Source organism: Etheostoma spectabile, chromosome 16, assembly GCF_008692095.1.
Source record: "Etheostoma spectabile isolate EspeVRDwgs_2016 chromosome 16, UIUC_Espe_1.0, whole genome shotgun sequence".
Classification (NCBI taxonomy): domain Eukaryota; kingdom Metazoa; phylum Chordata; class Actinopteri; order Perciformes; family Percidae; genus Etheostoma; species Etheostoma spectabile.
This window is the reverse complement of record NC_045748.1, coordinates 15,405,830-15,425,983: the sequence shown is the minus strand read 5'-3', so window position 1 is coordinate 15,425,983 and position 20,154 is coordinate 15,405,830. Positions and strand designations below refer to the sequence as shown.

The 20,154-nt window shown below is 38.8% G+C and overlaps 1 protein-coding gene across 2 annotated transcripts in view; it reads right to left on the bottom strand.

Annotated features, from left to right (window-relative positions):
* LOC116704263 (lysosome membrane protein 2) overlaps positions 1-19,021 on the bottom strand; it is a 23,711-nt gene extending 4,690 nt beyond the window's left edge. For both annotated transcript variants that reach the window (XM_032539586.1, XM_032539587.1), the window contains exons 1-7: positions 18,466-19,021; positions 10,439-10,596; positions 8,471-8,618; positions 8,079-8,270; positions 7,815-7,906; positions 7,303-7,422; positions 1,763-1,941 (exon numbers count right to left, since the gene is read on the bottom strand). In XM_032539586.1, the coding sequence (XP_032395477.1) occupies positions 1,763-1,941; positions 7,303-7,422; positions 7,815-7,906; positions 8,079-8,270; positions 8,471-8,618; positions 10,439-10,596; positions 18,466-18,588 (1,012 nt within the window). In that variant the 5' untranslated portion in view covers positions 18,589-19,021. The remainder of the gene's footprint in view (positions 1-1,762; positions 1,942-7,302; positions 7,423-7,814; positions 7,907-8,078; positions 8,271-8,470; positions 8,619-10,438; positions 10,597-18,465) is intronic.
* Between the last annotated feature and the right edge of the window lie 1,133 nt (positions 19,022-20,154).

Sequence of the window (20,154 nt, the reverse complement as noted above, 5' to 3'; positions counted from 1 at the left end):
AGTATATAGTTCTATAATGTGCTCTTCTTGTGCAAATTTTGTAACTGTGTACAACACCATGATGGTGTGAAATAAAAGCCTTTCCAATCCACACTAGGGTTGAGTGAACTTGAGTGGGTAATCAAAGAAGCAGTATAGAAAACAACATTTCCTGTTGTTTAATGTATGATTTAATCAAAACATCGCAAACAGCAGAACATTTGGGAAAAGTCTTTAAGAGAAGGTGATGAGATATAATCTGACCTCCATTGCAGGACACACAGCATGTTGCTCAGGGTCACTCTTCTAAAGAAAATAAACAATAGGTACACAAATGGACCACAACCCCGCTTGTCGGACAACTTAAGGGCCATATCTGATATCCAGATACTACAGTAAGTTCCTTCCTCATGTTGTCAACAGGCCAATATAGCCTTGGTCAAGATAAATAAAAATGTGGTCAAGTGAAACATTCTTGCGCATGTTCCAACTGTGAAATGTTGGACAAAGTCATTCTGTCTGTGTCTCAGCAGCAACAACAAAGTCAGATGCTAGCCCAGTGAAAGGGGCTGATGAAGTGGGGCAGAGGTGACAGTTTTCCTGCCCTTGTGTTTGGCAACACTTTTGGAGACACATTTGATAAAAACATTGGACACCCTTGGTCACCTGAGAAGCTAGTTCCATGACAACCAACAAGGTCATTGTAGTACACATACACACACCCACATACCCCCCCCCCCCCCCCCCCCCCCCACACACACACACACACTTGTATTGGTATACTTATATTGGTGCCACTTAACTGTCAATTCCTCAACTCTTGACCTTAACCCTCTGCACATGCTTTTAAATCCTCCTCAACTGAGAAAAATGAAATGTCCTTTGCTAGCTGCACTATGCTAAATTGGCTTTTGTGTATACTTATTGTAACATTTATGTGGACGGCAGCCCTTAGTTTCCATTACAATAATTTTAGTACGTTATGAAGAACATCTTGCAAATAACTGGTTATATGTGTTTTTCTCCATTGTCAACATTATTCGCATTGTTCTGCAATAAGCAGTATTGTATCAAATCAATCTGCTTTTAAATGTATTACCTCGCACTAATAATATAACTATGAAACATGAAACAAGAAATGAAGACATGATGTTCTCTTCTGTTGAGTCAATAACTCCTTGAAACATGTTACAAGTCTCTGCATGTTGATACGGAAATGAATAGAAAGTAATACATTCCTCAAAGGTATTTAAATGTATTAAAAACTAAAACGTAAAAATATATTATTTAACATGTTAAAACTCTGGTATTGTTGCTTCACATGGACTGATAATATATTAGGGGGGGAAAAATTGGTCAGTGAGCACAGGCACTAAGGTAATGCTTGGTCATATTCAAGGCCAGAATCAGGTGATAGGGCTTACCGCCCCTTCAGCTACTGGGCCAATCATGGTCAGTTGGCGCATGAGGTGTGGAGAGGGCTGCAGAGCTGTGTCACATGGGTTATTTAAAGGGTATTAGTGCTGGTTATAGTAGGAAAGAAAGTAAAGGAGGACTTGACTGATACTAGAATAAAAAAGGATGTGTTGCTGTGTAGAAAGCAAAGACCTCAGCCTTCAAAGTAAATATATGTGTTTACTAGAAATACCCAGGTAACAGTGTAAGCTCAGAGGCTTTGCGTAGGCTGTTGTGGGTTTGGAGCGCAGAATGTTGTACTTTGAAAGAGGCATGTGGAAGTGTAAAGCATAGGTGTAAAAAATACGCTGCACAAGCTGACATTTACCTTTTCGACAAGGACTGACTTTAAGAAGGCCAGTTCCCAGGCACTCTTTTGGGGTGACGCAGAAACCCTCATTGGCTGGGTTCTCCTCTTTGCTGGCAAAAACAGAGCGTGGTGGTGTGAAACGGTAGGCTGGGATTCCTTTCACCTCTACATCCTTCTCAAATTCCATGTGGATCGACCTGGAGAGCAAAGCAAGAACAGGACATAATGAAATAAAATCTGTTTTCTTATTTATCATATCTTCTTTCTCTTCATCACTGTTTACCACCCTGTTTAATATTTATATGTGCACTATTTGTTTTAACAACATTTTATAGCCTGAATATAAGCATTCTCACAAGACTGAAGAAAAACTGTATTAGTCAATTTTATGATTAAAAACTATTATTAAACTTTTTCCAATGTGCAACTGTTAGAAACTCTATGCATAAAATATATACAAAGGGAATATTCCAGTGATTTCTTTACAGGGGCTGGTACATGAGTGGGCACAGGAGCGATAAAGCTCTATAGAAATACTGTAATAATATTTCTGCATTTCTGATTCCTTAGTATTAAAACCATTTCCAAGTAGGCACACAGACACTTTCTTAGCTGAGTTATGCTCTTTAAGTCAACGAATGCCTTTAAAAAGTCATTACATTTCACCAAAGTCTGTTTGCTGCACAAAATAAATAAATAAAAACAAATAAGTGCACATTCTACTAGCGTTGGCTGCCGCTCCACATGGCTCGTTGTCAACCATTCAATTACTTGATTTAACTTGCCAATTCGGAGCTGAGACAGCTGTTGACAAGCCAACATGACCTGAAACTCAATTATCAATCAATCAACAATTTTTAATTTAGCACTTTACAGTAATCAGCAGGTATCCAAAATGCTTCACATCAGAAACCAAGAATAAAACAGCATTTCACCATATCATCAATGAAAAATAGAACAAAGTAAAATCAGAAAAGGTCACATAGAAACAGCAGAGGGAAATTGTCACACCACCACTAGGTATTAAAAGTAGTGCTGTCAAACGATTAAAATATTGCATCAATGGGCACCCAGATAGCTCAGTTGGTAGAGCGGGTGCCCATGTATAGTGGTTTACTCCTCGCCGCAGCCGGCCCGGGTTCGAATCCGGCCTGCGGCCCTTTGCTTCATGTCACTCCCCTCTCTCTCCCCTTTCATATCTTCGACTGTCCTGTCAATTAAAGGCCTAAAAAATAATCTTTAAAAAAAAAAAAATTGCATCAATGGCATAGTTCACTTGCAATTTATCACACATTTTTATCTATTATTCTACATGTCTCTTGATTTCTTTTTGTTCCATTATTTTTTCTCATTTTAATGCTCTTATTAACATGGAAAAGTGGCTCTGCTTGCTTTGTGCAAATGTTTTTTTTTAATTGAAAACAAAATTGGCATATAGCCTACTGTTCTCACTTGGAGCAAATAATCTTTTACACAATGTAACACTGTCCATCCATAAAAGAGTCTTATTGCCCTCCATTTTGGCATCTCTTGATCGCCATCCACTCAAAACGTAACGTTACTACTCCTGGGCAGGCTCGCAAGCCATAAGCGTGTGCGGTGTGCCCGTTGTTTTGTTTCTGGTCAAGCTCGATCTGTGGTGTTGTAGTTTTTCTAACGTTACTAGTTATTGCAACAGCATTAGAAAAAAAACTACAAAGTTTGCTAGGCCAAAAAGAACATTAATGTTGTGATGAAAAAATTTACGCCGTTGAAATGGGTTTGCGGTAACGCCGTTAATAACGCATTTAACTGACAGCACTACAAATAAGTTTTGAATTAAAAAAGAGGTAAATCTGTAATAGTGTGAATATTAGGGGGTAACTTGTTCCAGAGTCTCAGGGCAGCAACCAAAAAAGCCTGATTACCCCACCGTTTATACCTGGACCTTGGGACTTCAAAGACCAGTTGATTTGGAGTTCGCAAGGAATGGTTGCGCTCACGCAGCGTTAAAATCTCTGACAAATACTCCAGGGCCAGGACATTTAAGGCCTTGCATAGATTCTAAAACGGGGAGTGACGTGTGCATGTCTAGCGGCAGCATTTTGCACAAGTTGAAGATGTGAGATGGAGGTTTGACCCACATAAAGAGCATTACAGTAATCCAACCTTGAACTAATAAAAGCATGAATCACCTTTTCTAGATCATGATCAAGGAAAGGCTTAACTTTAGCCAGGAGGTAAAGCTGGAAAAAGCTTAATTTAACAACATTGCTGATTTGTTTGTCAAATTTCATATTGCAATCACAGGTAACTCCCAAATGTCTGACAGCTGGCTTAAGGTATGAAGCCAGAGCTCCCAAACTCAAAGCTGGACCATTTGGTGTGCATGAAGTATTGAAGATGATACACTCAGTTTTAGCTTTGTTCAAGTTAAGAAAGTTTTGTGACAGCCACAACTTAATATCTCATAACAAGATGTGGCATTCTTGTGGAGTACCCTGGGGTACTCCACAAGAGAGTGGAGCAGTTGACGAGGAGAAGTCACCAATCATGACAGAGAAGCTCCTATTTGCCAAATAGGAGCTAAACCATTTAAATGCAAAGCATCAGATGCCTTCACAATGATCAAGAGGAGGACTGCATGGTCCACAGTATCAAAAATCGCTGTGAGGTCCAAAAGCACTAAAACAGCAGGATTCCCAGCATCTACAGACAAGGCAATTTCATTTTGTACTCTCAGCAGTTGACTCTTGACTCAGTGCAGTGACGTGATCTAAAACCAGGTTGAAATTTTACGAGAACGGAGTTCTGTTTGTAACTGTATGAAAAAACACCTTTTCCTTTGAATGAAAAGGCAGATGAGAGACTGGTCTAAAATTGGACAACACTGTGGGGTAAAGATGAGGCTTCTTAAGTAGGGGCCTGACCACAGCATGTTTAAAGGCAGCTGTGACAGAACCTAAACTAACAAGAATTTAAAAAATAATCCTCTCTTCTTAGAAATTAATAATGAAAAAAATGACTTACAACTTTCAATTCCAAGAGAGAAGCCAACAGATTTATGTTGACCTTACTATTGTATTGAAATCATGTTAGAAGTACCTCTTTCTTCTAAACATGTGGTGAACATAATGTTGTAGTGTGGTGTTGGCCTTCTTTAGGAGTGGAGAAAGAGTAAATCATTAATTATTAATTTTACAGCTTCTAATAGACTTACGTCACTGTGCATCCTTGTTCTACGTATCTGCAGTTTTGTTTTTTCTAGGGAATCCCAAAGATTCTCTCTTAGAACAAAGCACTCTATACAGTGTCTGCCAACTGGCTGGGAGGATGCTGCCCCTTTCTACTCAGCCCACCAATCGTGCAACAATACTGTAAAGACCTTTCCCTTGACCTCCGTAAGAGAAGCCATATGTGTTTCCTCACTAGAACAGGACTGTGAAAGCCTCTGCCTTGTACTGCTGGGCATAAGAGACTGTTGCAGTGTGAATTGACATCAGTTAAACTAAGCTTAGATATGGTTCTTTTGTATCTAAATATCCCTTCAATGTGTGGGGACCAAAATTTAATGAGATGATATAAGATTGCGTTACAGACAAAAGAGGAAAGATTTGGGGGGTAGTATCTACAATACCTCAACATGCATGATACGACTTTCACTTAAGTGTGTATTGTAGCAGGGGCACAGCAGTCTTTGTTTTTGTCATGATTTGAGGCACCCAGGGCCACAAGTGTTTCTAACCTGTGTTCAATTTCATTTGATATTTAATGTTTTTGCATATCCAGGGTACTATGTTGGGTTGAATCTATTTTCTGTTTATGTTTGCTTCTTTTTTGTTTTGTGAGTATCCAACAAACATTTTTTTTTCAAATGAAGGACCATAGCTAAAGCAAAGATTAACATATGGTAAAAGGCAAGTCTGGAATTTGTCAAAATCTTGAGGTTTTTGTGGCTCAGCTGTTCGTTACTGGACCAAAGGGTGACTACCCTGTCAGGTCACAGATGGGAATTCTAGCACTTTTTTTGTCCCCCAGATCAGTCAGGAGTGTAAGGCTGAAAACACTTGAACTAAACTGTGTGAAAGGTTAACACATGTAACTTAATGGAACATATCCTCTTCAAATTATGGTAAGGTACAGGAAACAGGGAGGGAGCCTTCCTTTTAGTCACAATGACACAGACAGCCATGATGAAGCCATCAGGCAATAAATAAGTAGGTGAGAGTTTAAAAGACTGGGAGTAAGGTTCTTGACACATGTCCAATCAGTGTCAAAGGCACAACCAACAGATTCTTTCCACGCTCAAACAATGCAGGAGAGGATATGTCAGTGCCTTTGTTTTTTAGGTCAAGGTTATTTTCTAAATTGGAAGCTCTCCTTATTAGCAAAGGTAAGGAGTCAGACACATTTTCATCAGTGAATACAGCATTAAGGCGTAGCATTTGTAAAATCTCTGAGAAACAACTCCTTAGTTTTGACAATCTTCAAGATTTCCATAATGTCCTGATGCTGAAATTCTCCAGAAATCTAACTGCCTTAAAAGCATTAGTAGTGAATATGTCTGGGACGACAAAAACACCTAATGGAAAACATCATTGAACTAGTTTGTTCCAGGTGGTCACGAACAGAAACTTTTTATTTGCTGAGAATATAACCTTCATACAAATTCAATACTTGTCAACGACCATAAAATGCTCTCTCTCTTTTCTTTACTCTCACTCCCATAATCTTCCTTCCCCCTTCCTCACACACCCACCATCCATTACACTCCAGACCAACATTACTCTTTATGTAAGCCTTTCCGCAAAGTGTTTCCTGGAAATGCCATATTATTCTTTCAAAGAGCACGCACAGTATATTGTAGGCACTAAAGCCTTGGTGAGAAAAAACAGATGTCACCTTTGGAGTTGAGTCCAACATTTTCAACCCATGTAATGTACCAGAAATAGACATTGTATCATCACCACACACAGGTAAAATATCATATTTGAGACACTAGAGTCCATTGGGACATTTGGGATGTAATTTCTAAAATAAATTCATCGTTGTTCTTGAGTCAGATAAATAGTGCCCTAATATCTAACTGACAACAAGACTAAGGGCCAGATGTATTAATGCTTTTTGCGCCCACTTCACTATTTGTTTCGCAACGTGTGCGTAAAAGCAGGGCAAGTTATGTACGAACAGGCCACACTGAGGTAAAAGCACAGACTGCCTGTTGTGGGAGATGAAAATGGCAAATTGCGTTTTGCCGTGTCATGCATATGCATTCATGGGAGGGGAAAGTGGGAGTTTCCCATAAAGAGACGGGAGGGGAAGCGTGACGTGCGCCTAATTATGTATTCTGTGGTATTTACAAAAAAACGCCTGTGAAAGCGCGCCTTTATTTTAAATTCTCCGTCTGTTAAAAAAGGTGTAAACGAGTTGCAAGCGGGTTTCCTCGTATATGCCTCCTGGAGAAATGGTAACGTACCAACAGGTCGATATTGCCATCCATAGGGTTACTACAATTACGTGAGGATAAGCGCGGTGATTTACATATTTTAAAATAACACCCCTGTGATGCTGAACTGTACCTGCAGAGGTCTGGAGTGAAGACATAAATACGTTCGTTCTTGTTCAGCAGGGGATGGAAAGCACTTCCATCTGATCCATTGATGCTGTTGCTTTGGTTAGATGTCCAGAAGGTCAGCTGGCTGAAAAACAACATATTGTCACAAACATTTAATATATTTTTGAAACTGCATCAAGAGAAAATGTATGCACTTTTTAAAAAAAAGGTGTAATGTTTATACAGAGAGAACCTCTTTGGGCACTGATTGAATGTGAAACTATCATACTAAGGCAATACAACGGAATAAAAAAGGTCACTAAAAGTATTAGGGAGTCCTGTACTGTAGGCAACAGCCCAGACAGACAGGCAAACAGACAGACAGACAGATATAGCCAGCCAGCGCTCCCTTATTGTTGACAAACAGCAGTAGATTTGAGAAACCTTTTAAATCCAAAGGTTACCCAATGAAATTCCATTACAGTAGATGAAGACAGAGAGGGAGTGTATGTTTTTGTGAAACTGCAACAGTGCTACCTTTGGCCTTTCCATGTTTCAACGCGGCCGTAATCCATGTAGTCCTGCACCCCAGTGTGGTAGATAAATTCCCCGCTATCAGTTCCATTTTTCTAAATAGATCCAAAGATTTATGTCATTAAAATGTGTTTATGTTTTCAAAAACACTCAAATTTCTTATCGAGGAAATTGCTTGCTGCAGAAAATATCATAGGGACCAGCAAAACTAATGAATAGATCCAGCTGAGGCTCATTAGCTTTTATTATTTGTAGAGCTGTACGTGCCTTGTACATGAGGCCAAAGACCTTCTCCACATCAGGATTGGTGCTAGCGACGCGGGCCAGCAAGGGATCTTCGTATCCCCACAGCAGTTCATCCACAGTGCGGGTAGTGAAGAGACCGCTCCTGTAAGAGTTCATCCAGATGGACACCATGGAGGTCTTAAAGAAACTCCCTTTCACCTTGTTCATTACAGCCTAGGGAAGTGGGAGTGGGGCAGAGTGGAGAAGCGATGGAAAAAAAGCAGGATGAGGTAGAGGGTGGGGGTGGGCATGAGGTGGGATTGAGGAAACAATAAACAAAGTGCAGAAGAAAGTTACAGAACACACAATCCACTTTCCCCCACTTGGATTTCCACTTTCCTCTACTTGTCTAAGACCTTTAGTTCATGACTCACCCAAGCAGGGATGTTGACAGTGGTGATGCTATCCACAGCTGGGTCACCCACGGACTTCTCTCTCAGGAACACAAAGCTTTTGATGTTGTATGCAGACACCATCCTGTTATTGTCCACCATGCTCACATTGTCCTTATACCTGTACTCCCTGGGCAAGCACAACAAAACATAAGACAATCTAACCCCCTAACCGTTTTTTTATCACGACTTCTAGAATTGTTCCTGTTACAATTAAGCATCAAAGACCAGTTAAATGAATTAACGTTTATATCAATTTCATCACACAACATTAGGGCTGGGCGATAAATTGATTTCATCCATTAACTCAAATGTGTATTTAACACTGATTTGTTTAAATGAAAATAGTTTTTCTCTTTAACATCCGCCGATGCTCCAAATCACCAAAGCACCAAATCACAGCCACCAACAAAACATAAAAGATCTAAAAACAAAATAATTATTCAAGTCGAGCTGGTGGTAAATATGTGTAGTTAACACCCAAGACTGCAGCTATACGCAGTGAGCTATCAAAGCTCTATATAATGTAGTTTCCAGCCACATATGTATCAACAAAGTCAGCAACTAGGTATCATTTTGTTTTGGGCTAATCTAAAATAACTGGTTACCTGGGCTTAGTTGAGGAAATTCCCAATGATAGTTTTCACGTTTCTTGACACGCATCTACGATCTACTACTTCTTCATCACAGCCACCTACTAAGCTACACATTGTGACTGATACATATGTTTTTAACAGTAACTCATTAGGTAAAGTATATATTACTATATCCCATACAATATTGGCCACACATATGGAGAGACAATGACTGTTAATCATTAAGCCCATGCATTTAAACTACATTGTGTATTACCACTTTTCTGTGACTCGTGGTAGCAATTGTGTATTTCGACAATATTTGACTATGAGCTAGCGTTATTGTTAACGCTATGTATCACTCACAATGTGTAGCTTAGTAGGTGGCTGTGATGAAGTGAACTTAGTAAATATGATCGTAGATGCGAGGAAAGAAACGTGAGAACTATCATCGGGTATTTCCTCAAATAAGCAACTAACCAGTTGGTTTGGAAACCAGTAGTGGTATAACACCGGAGCCGACGTTGAGGAACTCTGTTGAGGCTCAACACATCTACTAAATGTGCTAATACGACTGAGCTGTGACGATGGTCTGTAGCAGGTTAAACAACTAGCAATCTGTTGATATAGATGTAAGCTATAGGTTAGGTGGTAGGGGCAGATTATCTTGACATGCACTGCGGCCTCTTTGGGAATTCAGCAATGAACCTTGGTATTTATTTAAGAGTTTCAGTGGGTGCATTAGAAGTGATTCAAAATGACTAATCCATGGGAACGTTTCTTATCAGGACTCACAGGACAGACTGAACAGGCTATGAAACAAAATAATGTATAAATCCCTGTCTGATATTTGGGGTCATTTTACAAACAGCTAGTAAAATGTACCCATCTACTTTTCACACTTTTTATAAGCTTTTTATTTACATGTGCTGAGCTAATAACGGGTACATTTCAACAGCCTTGCAAGTAGAAAAAAGTCAAATAAAACTTAAACTCTCCAAAACCTAAAGCATGTTGTGCTGTGTAATGTGTCCTAATTTGAAGAGAAATAAGGAAATACAGTACATGAGCCTACAAAGTCAAAAAACTCAATACATATAAACAGCAAGACATTCTGGTTTACATAGTTTTTATGTGTGGTATCACGCTTGAAATTAAATTTGACAAACTTTTTTTCTCCTACATTAAATGTTTTTAAGGATTTCCTTTAAAGCGCTTTGATTGCTTAACGGTCAACACAGAGTAAATGTGATTAAAGTGCAGTAGTACCTGTGTAAAGCAAAGATCCCCTCTTACACATACTGTATAACAACATCCAATATTTGACAACATGTCTTTGTGGCAGCCTTTGCATTGATGTGGTCTTGTATCCTACCTGTACGTGTAAGGTCCAACCTGCGTGACCTCTGGCTTGGCCCCTTCAAGGAAGGCATCCACATTGGTCACATTGAAGAAAAAATACTCCATGTATACAGGAGGTGGAGGGGCTTTCCATGACTCAAACACACGACTTCCCTCTACCAAAACGATTTCCTGTTGTGACATAAAGTACACATCTGAGTTTAAATATGAACATTATATATTCAGACACATAAATACCATCCATCCATCCACAAATACAGTTTTGAAAAGAAAAAACACTGACTACACATATACTAAAATAATACATTCTACTGGTTGAAATGCTTTTTAAAAAATATGTAAGCAGATGTGTTTTTTCTTTTGATGCGGCTTTCAACTGATGAAAAAGTGCAAATGTTTTTGCAATAGCGAACACGTTTTGGTTTTTGGAATTTGGAGTGCGCAGTGTGTTCATAGGAAAAAAAAAACAGAGAACAAAAACATCCTTGGGGGGTCGCGGAGGGAAGCTGCTGCCTGAGCGTCAGACAACAGCATTGGCTGCACACATGAATGGTATTAGGGGAGACCATTGCACAGCTCTATTGTAAAGGGTTGCCAATGACAACGGGCAATCACGGAGAACCGTCATGTGATGCAGAGTGCTGGATGCCCACTTGTTGCGCAGGACTGCGACCTTAATGAACTGAGCTACAGTACATTCCTCAGCACTGTGTCTTATGTGGCCCTGGAAATGCAGGACAGACACAAACCTTTACTATTCTGTTTTAGTATTACACACCATGATAGAAAATTAGCTCAACGCTGATATCATTGCCTCTGGACAAGGATAACCCGATTCACTGCAGGAATCTTCTGAGGGATTGGAAAGCACAGGGAGTAAGAGAAGAAGGAAGGGGGGGGGGAGGATTAGTTTTTCTTTTGACAACACATCAGAGGAAATCACACGTTGGCCTAATTGTGTCAGCTTTGCGTTTAAGTTAAAAACCACTACAGTATGAAAGAGTTGAACACAGCAACGAGTCCCATTATTTCAGGGGAGCACAAGCCCCCTCCTCTTTTGGGGTCCCTTCTACTTGTTCAGAGACAAGAGTTTTGCTGAGTAGCCAAGGACAATAAAGCTGTCACCTTAGATTGAGGAATGGAGAGCATGGTCTTTCTGTGTCGTTCTTTTATGCTTCGAACAATCAATATAGTAACCCTCCCAGCATGCTACATGAAATCCCGCATGAAAAACAGGAACAGAGAAACCTTCTTATCTCAGTACTTACCACCGCTACTCTTACACCACTCCCTATTTGAAAACACAAGTAGAAGGTGAATACACAAATACACATACTGCTAGCGCTTTGATGTCGAGGCAAATACATAGATGTGAATAACACGAGCACAGAAAGAGGCTATTCATTAAATCCTCTAGTTGTGGTGTACAAAGTTTGCTTGTTACTCTAAATGGGGTTGTCTCACTACACTTTTCAAAGCTCTACCAGCTGAAGTGTTGTCCAACCATTTGTTCCTGAACCCATCAAAGTCATATTAAGGTAGTCAGTTTTACTGGCAACAGCAGTTGGCCAACCACTTTTAATGATTTAAGAAATGTGTGGGGTCTTGGTCCAGAGACAGATATCTTAACTCTGCTGACCATAACCTTCATAGATTTTGGAAAGACTGTCCCTAGAGCATGATTACAAATACTTTTGATGACCTTTGTTTTGCAGTCAGTTTTGCAATTTTGTTCTTTCACTAATGCTGTGGTCGTCACAGAAATGCCACATGTCACAGACACTTGATTTGTGGATATTTATGCTTCCACAGGGATAAAACCTGTTGATTTAAAAAATGCTATGGCTTTTTCTCTAGTGGTACTATCAAGAAAAACTACAATTGTATTTCCACTATTAGTCTAGTTCCAAATAAACTTGGTATTGTTTAACATGTTTGTGTCAAAGCTAAAACTCTGAAGGAAACCCAGCAGACTACCAGCCACTATGACTAGTCTAAGTAGCATTACCAAATTCCTATTCAGTAACGAGTCACTTTCACCATCATCATCACCTTATCAGCAGGTCCTTGCATACTGACCCTGCTGGACTCACATGGAAGCCGAAGGGCTGCCAACCCAGCTGGTTTCCCAATAAACCTAGCTGCGTGAAAGAGACTTAGCATACAAATAAAGTCTACGTGTGTGTGTCATGTGAGTGTAGGCATTTGTGTCCCACCCACACATTTTAATGAAAAAAATTATTTTACATACACATACAGTATGTTTGTCTGCCTTACTGTTCATGTAATTAATACTCACGAGAGGCAAAAACTACTTTGTCAAATCATGCATGTATATAACTGTAAAAACAAAACAAAATTAAAATGTTTAATTGATAAGATGGCTGATAAGACTAAACGATTTGTGAGCATGAGAAGCAGCATTCATCGTTTAAGGTTCAACACTATCTAGTTTGCAACTGCCCTCATGAAAAAAATGGTCTTGCTAGTCTGTGAACTTAATTCCAGACTCATCAATGTGGCCACTGCAGCAATGGCCAAGAATTGCACACCTCACTTTATGTTTGGTTTACTGGGATTTCAACTTTTCTCAGCCTGGGAATAAAGCCAGCATGTATTATCACTTGGTAAATAGACCCTAGACACACAAACTCAAAACTTACTCTGGACAGGCATTGGCACCAAAGTAGTTAAGAAAAGCTGACTAAAACCTCTGCTGTCATATTTTTTAATTACCAACTGGAACACATTTGAACACTGTAATCCATATCCCTCAGTAGTATTTTTTTTCAAATTAACTTCTAATTTCGTGTCATATGTCCAGAATTCACACCTTCTGTAAGGCTTCCTCAAGTAAACCACCAAGTAAAAAAAGTAAGAAAAAAACCTCATACTAAACACAACCACAATTAAACGTTTTTATTTTTAAATAATGCTAATAATGCTACGTTTATGCTTTGCATCCACATATTGCCAGTGTTTCAGAGTTCCTAATATAGACAAGGTGCTAAAATGGTAATGTTTCCGTTTTAAAACACTATTTCAAAATAAAAATGTAGTAATTTGGTTGTAGCCTAACTCACCAACCCATCATCATTACACCCTCCCCACATTCAGTTGATCTCAGCAAAAGTAGGACCTGGTTACACCCCTAAACACTATTGTTTTGTGCTGGAGATCCAGCAGATTACATGTGGGCTTTACTAATGGGTCCATTAAAGTATCTTCCTGAACTATTACTTAAAGAGCAACTTAGCCTAAACATTTGTAGAGCCCCACCAGACTTTCTTAAAGGTCCCATGACATGATGCTCTTTGGATGCTTTTATATAGAACTTAGTGGTCCCCTAATATCGTATCTGACGTTTCTTTCCCATAATTCAGCCTTGGTGCAGAATTACAGCCACTGATGTCTCTCTCTCATGGGTGGGCAAAATTCTCTGGATGGGCAAAGCAGAGAAAGAGGAGGTAACTTTGCCCCTTATGACCTCATGAGGGGCAAGATTCCGGATCGGCCCATCTGAGCTTTCATTTGCTCAAAGGCAGAGCAGGATACCCAGTGATCACTTTACACCTATCGCCATTTCTAGCCACTGGGAGACCAAAGGCAGGCTGGGGAAATGTAATAATGTTAAAAAAAACGTGTAAAGTGAAATTTGTATGCCATGGGACCTTTAAGGCTAAGGACTTGGAGTAAACAGTACAGTTTAAGTATAGATAAGACTTAAAGTATATATTTAACATGTAAATATGGTTTTTAAACAGGACTAATGGACAGTGAGGATTAATGTTATCAATTCATCCAACAAATTGTAAGTCCATATTGTCTATTTATTCTGTTTTGTTGGATTCAACAGCACTCCATCAACAGGATGTTTTCTCCACTTCTTGCAGCCATTTGCCTTCAATATATAAAAATGTTCAGCATTAGGAGCAACTCCTTGCACTAGAAATATGTCACATAACCTCTAAAGCCAATACTAAGTCTCTCTGATAGTAGCCATGTGTTACCTGTTATGGAGAAGCAGGTTTGAAATGAAAATAAGGTTGAAGGTGAGGCAAATGATAACACTGAATGTGGTTCAACAGTACTTTCATGTCTGCTCTGTTATCAAAGTAAAGTGAACCTTCTGGGAAGGCTTTGAACTGCACTGACAAACTGAAAATATTACTTTACTGTAAATGTACAGTACAACAATAAAAATGAACTTAAGGGTCTAAAGCATGTTTACTGGTGCTGAGCAAATACTTTCCATGATGCAACCAAACAGAAACTACAACAGTTTAGCTGATTTACATAACTGTGCATGGGAAGATTTCTGTTTACTTAAGTTCATAAGTTTTGCATCAGTGATGATAACCCACCACCACCCTTCCTCCACAGACCAAATGATAATCCAGTTGCAATGTTGAGATAACAACTTCCCTTCAATAGCTTCATCATCCGCCACTGTTGTTCCTCAGACTTGAACTTAATGGACTATAACTTATGAAAACACAAGAAGATGAAGAAAATCTCTTTACAACATTGTAAACACAAACTGTATTTAGAAAATGTATATATATACAACGTGTAACATTAGACAGCCAATCACAAACCTTCCTAGATCTTGGTAGAAGCGTGCTACATGCTTACTGGCTCACTGACGCAGATGAGATTTACTCCTTGGGTATTAAAATTGGGTACTGAATGACGAGGCATTTTTCGATCCTCAATACTTTAGAGGCAATTGGGTCAGGGCCTGAAAAGTATCAAATTTGGTACCAAGCCCTACCTTTGAGTTGTGTACAACTTGCAGTGCTTGGGCATTGCAGTGTTTTCTGTATCCTCTGTAAGTGTTGTCAAATTGGTGAGTGTGCATTGGGCTCTTTCTCAAAGAAAAAGATTATGCACAATGTCACATGGCATCACATCATAAGTAGGGATGTCCCGATCAGCATTTTAGGCCTCCAATCCTTATCCGATCTTTTAACCTCAAATCCGATCCGATTTCAAGTCCCGATCCGATATTTTGCCTTTAATATTGAAATTGATCAAACTCAAATATATTTTGAGCAAGTAACCCAACTTTTTATTAAACTAATATTTTATCAAAAAGCATTACTATTATTATTGTAAATCCCATGAAATGAAAAATCTTACCCAGAATTAAAGGTCAGCTTCAATTTAATATTTAAGACAAAAGTAAAAGGAAAAACACTGACTTGGTACATTATTATCAAAAAGAAAGTGCTATCCAAGATCCACTTTTAGCTTGTAAGTGCTTAACATCGGCTGCCATAAAGTCAATAAAAATAAAGTGCACTGACCACTGAGAAAATATAAAATGCACTTGCTCATCTTAAATATGGTGTAAACAGATTGACAACTAGAAATGTTCTGCTGTATGAGCCCGCGGAACTGATGAGCATGCAGCACGGCACGCTTTAAATCATAAGTTTCGGGATCAACCCAGTGCTCCCTGAGGCTCAGTAGGGACATCGGGCAAACCTCTGCGCTCCAAATCCGTAGGGAAACTAACAACAACGTTGCGGTTCAACTTACTTTGTATCGTTTCTTTACTTTGCTGTACAGCTGTGGTATGGCTGTGTCTGCAATGTAGTGTCTCGATGGCAGAGCGTAGGCGGGTCCAAAACTTCCAGAAGATGAGTTAGTCCGACATTCTCAACTACTGAAGTGGGCGGTTGTAAGAGCAATACATTCGACCAACCTTTCTGTGCTTTAGGACAGCTTTAGGACAGTCTTCACTCGCAAGAGTAAAATACTTCCACTTCTGCCATGCTTGCTTTGCTCCGCGCGGAGGTTTGTATTGCGCAACTACCGTCAACCGTAACTAGCGGGGACGTAAGATCGGCGCGAATTGTCAGGTAATGTAGCCGAGCTCCGATCACGGGTAAATAGGAAAAGATCGGGCCAATCCGATCTCGAGATCGGGATCGGGACATCCCTAATCATAAGTTTAGGATTAGGGTTGGGCATCATTTGGATTTTGAGAATTCTGATTCCAATTCTGATTCTTCGTTTCAATTCTGGTTCTTATCACTTCAAAATCTTTTCAAAAGTAAAAATAAAAGAATGTTTTTGAAAGCTGAAACAATTAGTGGATTGATTGGTTAGTCCAGCGACAGAAAATTAATCTGCAACAATTTTAATAATTGCTTTATGTATCTTTTTAAGAAAAAAACAAAACATTTTACCCTCTTCAAATGTTAGTATTTTCGGATTTTAAGTATTCCATTACAACAAATTTGGGTTATGTACTGAAAAAAACAAGCACTTTGTAGAGGTCAAAAATTAAATTAGGGAAATTCTGATGGGCATTGCTGACTATTTTCTGACAAATCTGGACCATATGATTCATAGAAAAAATACATAAGCAAATTGGTTGATACTGTGGAAGAAATTGAATTACCTAACAGTTTTAGTCTCATCTTATCCTTATATATTCTCTTCCCTGTTGAATGATGAAGTTCCAACTATTTTACCGAATCAGCAAACTATTAGTGTCTCCTGATTCACACCTTAACTAATCAAAGCACTTTTGAGTAGTTGGAGCAGACCATTTTGAGTCTATTCAAATCTACTCAGACTTGTGAGTTAAATGTCCTGTAACCTTATACATTAAACCCTGGCCAGAACTCATTCTGGTCAAAGAGAATTCAACAGCTTCTTGTGAATTTCTGTCTCCACTGCACAGTGAATAAAACTCAACCAGACACTGAGTTGGACCTGTGAGAACCTTTTCTTCCACAAAAGTATTAGTTAAAAAAAAAGAAAAAGACAAAAAAGGTCAAATAAAATAATTGCAATCCATTTACCTTTTTCAGGGAGAGTCAAAGTGTAGTAACAAAGTCTCAAAACAACAAACATTCCAAAGCATATGCTTTAAGGTTATTAACAGCAACAAGTTCTTAACATCTCACATTTATTTTGCAGGACATTCTTCAGAATTCAGCTCATGCCGTCCTTCACATTTCAAATTGCCATACTGTATATACAATAATAGTATATGGATGTCATAAGTCTCTCAGAGTGAGTCTTTGTGAATCAAACCACTCCAGTAGGTCATGTGCTAACAACTTGAATGAATTGTAACTGTTAGGCTATGTGCTGATTTGCTCTCAGCAGCGGACTTGGCTGTTTCTTGTGACATGTTGAAAATGCCAACCAATACCAAGAACAAGAAATAACAAACCCAGCCCTTACTTATTCTTAGCTGTGGAATTTGCCTTTGAACCTCATCATAATATCAAGTATTGAAGGTAGAAACATGCATGATTGGGAAAAGTCTCTCAAGGGAAAGTCTTTCAACATAATGTTTGTTAATGAAAAAAGGAACTTTTTTAACTGTGGGAATGAGAAGACGCTGATTACACAGTGCAGGCTGAACCCATAGTTCATAGGAGCCACTCCTTCTGGGAAGCAACACACAGCCCATCACTATACGTTTTAACAAAATAACAGTCATAACAGACACTGAACTCCAAGGATAGGAGCAACCATGACATCTCATGATACATGAAAATAAAACAAACAGCAGCAATTGAGTCCAAAGTTTGGTCTACTGATAAATTGTATTCAAAGTTTGCACATTTTAAATCAAAATGCAGTTAAAGTGTGTGCCCAGTAAGACGATTAATCTGTAATCGTATTACTTTTAGTGGTCTGCGCTAAAGATGAAGTGAATACAGCCAAACAGTGTAATGAACTTTAAACTTCTAGAAGTTTCAAAAAGTTGAGGGTTTGTAATGTAACTAAGTAACATTGTCTTAATGTTTAACATCATTCTAAACTGCAGTGCATTCAATTCATTAAATATCCACATGCTTTCAAAAGGAAACAAGTGTGTTTTTACCTTTTTAAGTCGGTTGTGCATTAACTTGCTGAAATGAACTTTTAACTTCTAGAAGTTTCAAAACGTTGAGGGTTTGTAATGTAACTAAGTAACATTGTCTTACTGTTTAACATCATTCTAAACTGCAGTGCATTCAATTCATGAAATATCCACATGCTTTCAAAAGGAAAAAAGTGTGTTTTTACCTTTTTAAGGCGGTTGTGCATTAACTTGCTGAAAACTTGAGCCACAACTAAACCAATCCCGATGAACAGCAGGGAAGCGCAGATGATGCCGACCGCATAAATCGCGCAGGATCTTCGTGTCATGTTTGCAGGTGCTAGCACAGAAAGCTGCGCGAGACTCTTGAGGATGGATGGTTATTTTCCGTTAGGTTAAGCTACTTTCCTGCACAACTCATATAAAGTGTTCCCAACTGCAAAGGCTGTGATGTATGAGATCAAACCTTGCCTTCCCTGATACTTTCCTCTATGTTTTGTTGGAAAAGTTTAAAAAACTGGGTCGACTACTCTAGCCGACGAGCAACAAAGTAACGGTTGGTGATGCTGAATTTGGTCTCACGAGTTTCTAAGTTACAAAGTTAAATCTGTTTACGTGTGTTTAATAAAGAAGTAAGCTGTTCCCTTTGACCAACACGAGGAGCCCTGGCTAAGTCAGTCTGAAGGGCGCATTCAACAAAAAGAGAATTCTGCCACGGAGTATTTGTAGCGTGCTGTGAAGTCTCTCACTCCCTCCTCGAGAGGAGCACGATGATTGGTTTGTTGTGCCCCCGCGGGGTAGATGAGTATGCGCGTGACCGTATGCGCCGTAAACCGCGCCACTGCCCGCAGCAGTGTGGCTCCAAGGACAACCAGTTTTATTTTACACACAGTCCACACAGTATGAATCTGTGTTAGTGGCAGTGCAGAGCTAACACACTGTTATATTATATTACTATACTAATACAGTATTATAACTGACTGTTGGGTAGTCCTACTTACATAAATAGAGACGTAATTGTGGTGTAATTTGTTCTTCAATTGTTTTTTTCTTTTTTATCAACAAGCACTGCAAGATATGTATGCCTAAGAATAGAATTTGTTTTTTAAGTAAGAAGTAACTTTTAGGTGTCATATATATATATATATATATATATATATATATATATATATATATATATATATATATATATATATATATATATATATATATATATATATATAGATGGAGTACAATAGACACAAGTTGTTTTACAATGCCGCTATTCTGACTATCACAGTACCTGATGTCTGGTAGCAGGTGTTTCCCCTAAATACACATCGCGCACTAACAACACCAACAAGTCGCGCGCGCTCTCGTACTGAGAGGAGCTGTGGATATCCGTTGCCGCAAAACTTCTGTTAATACAAACCCAACACTTCCGGGTGCTGCCTCATTTCAATGTTTTTTCAACATCGAACCATAACCATGGTTAACCATTACCCTACGTAGCGTAAAATAGTCTACCACAGTATAAAAGTAGTAGCCTACTGCATTACAAGTAAAATTCCTGCGTCTATTTAAAGTAGCAAAATAATGCCCCTGTTGTCAGAGGAATACTCTACAATTGTATTATTGGATAACTATTATTAGTATATTCATATTTTGGAGCTACTTTTAACAACATATGTACTTCTTGTAAATCATTCTGCAACAAAGGAGCATATAAACTCATATGTACGTATGTTTGTAAACTCATCTCAATTTGAAAAGCAACTATAGCTCTAAAATAGGTGTATTGAAAAGTACAATATTACTCTCTAAAAGGTGGGGAAGAAGAAGTTTAAAGTAGCATAAATATAACATTGTACTTAGAGTAAATGTGCTGATGTAGCCAATGGAACCTTCCACCACTG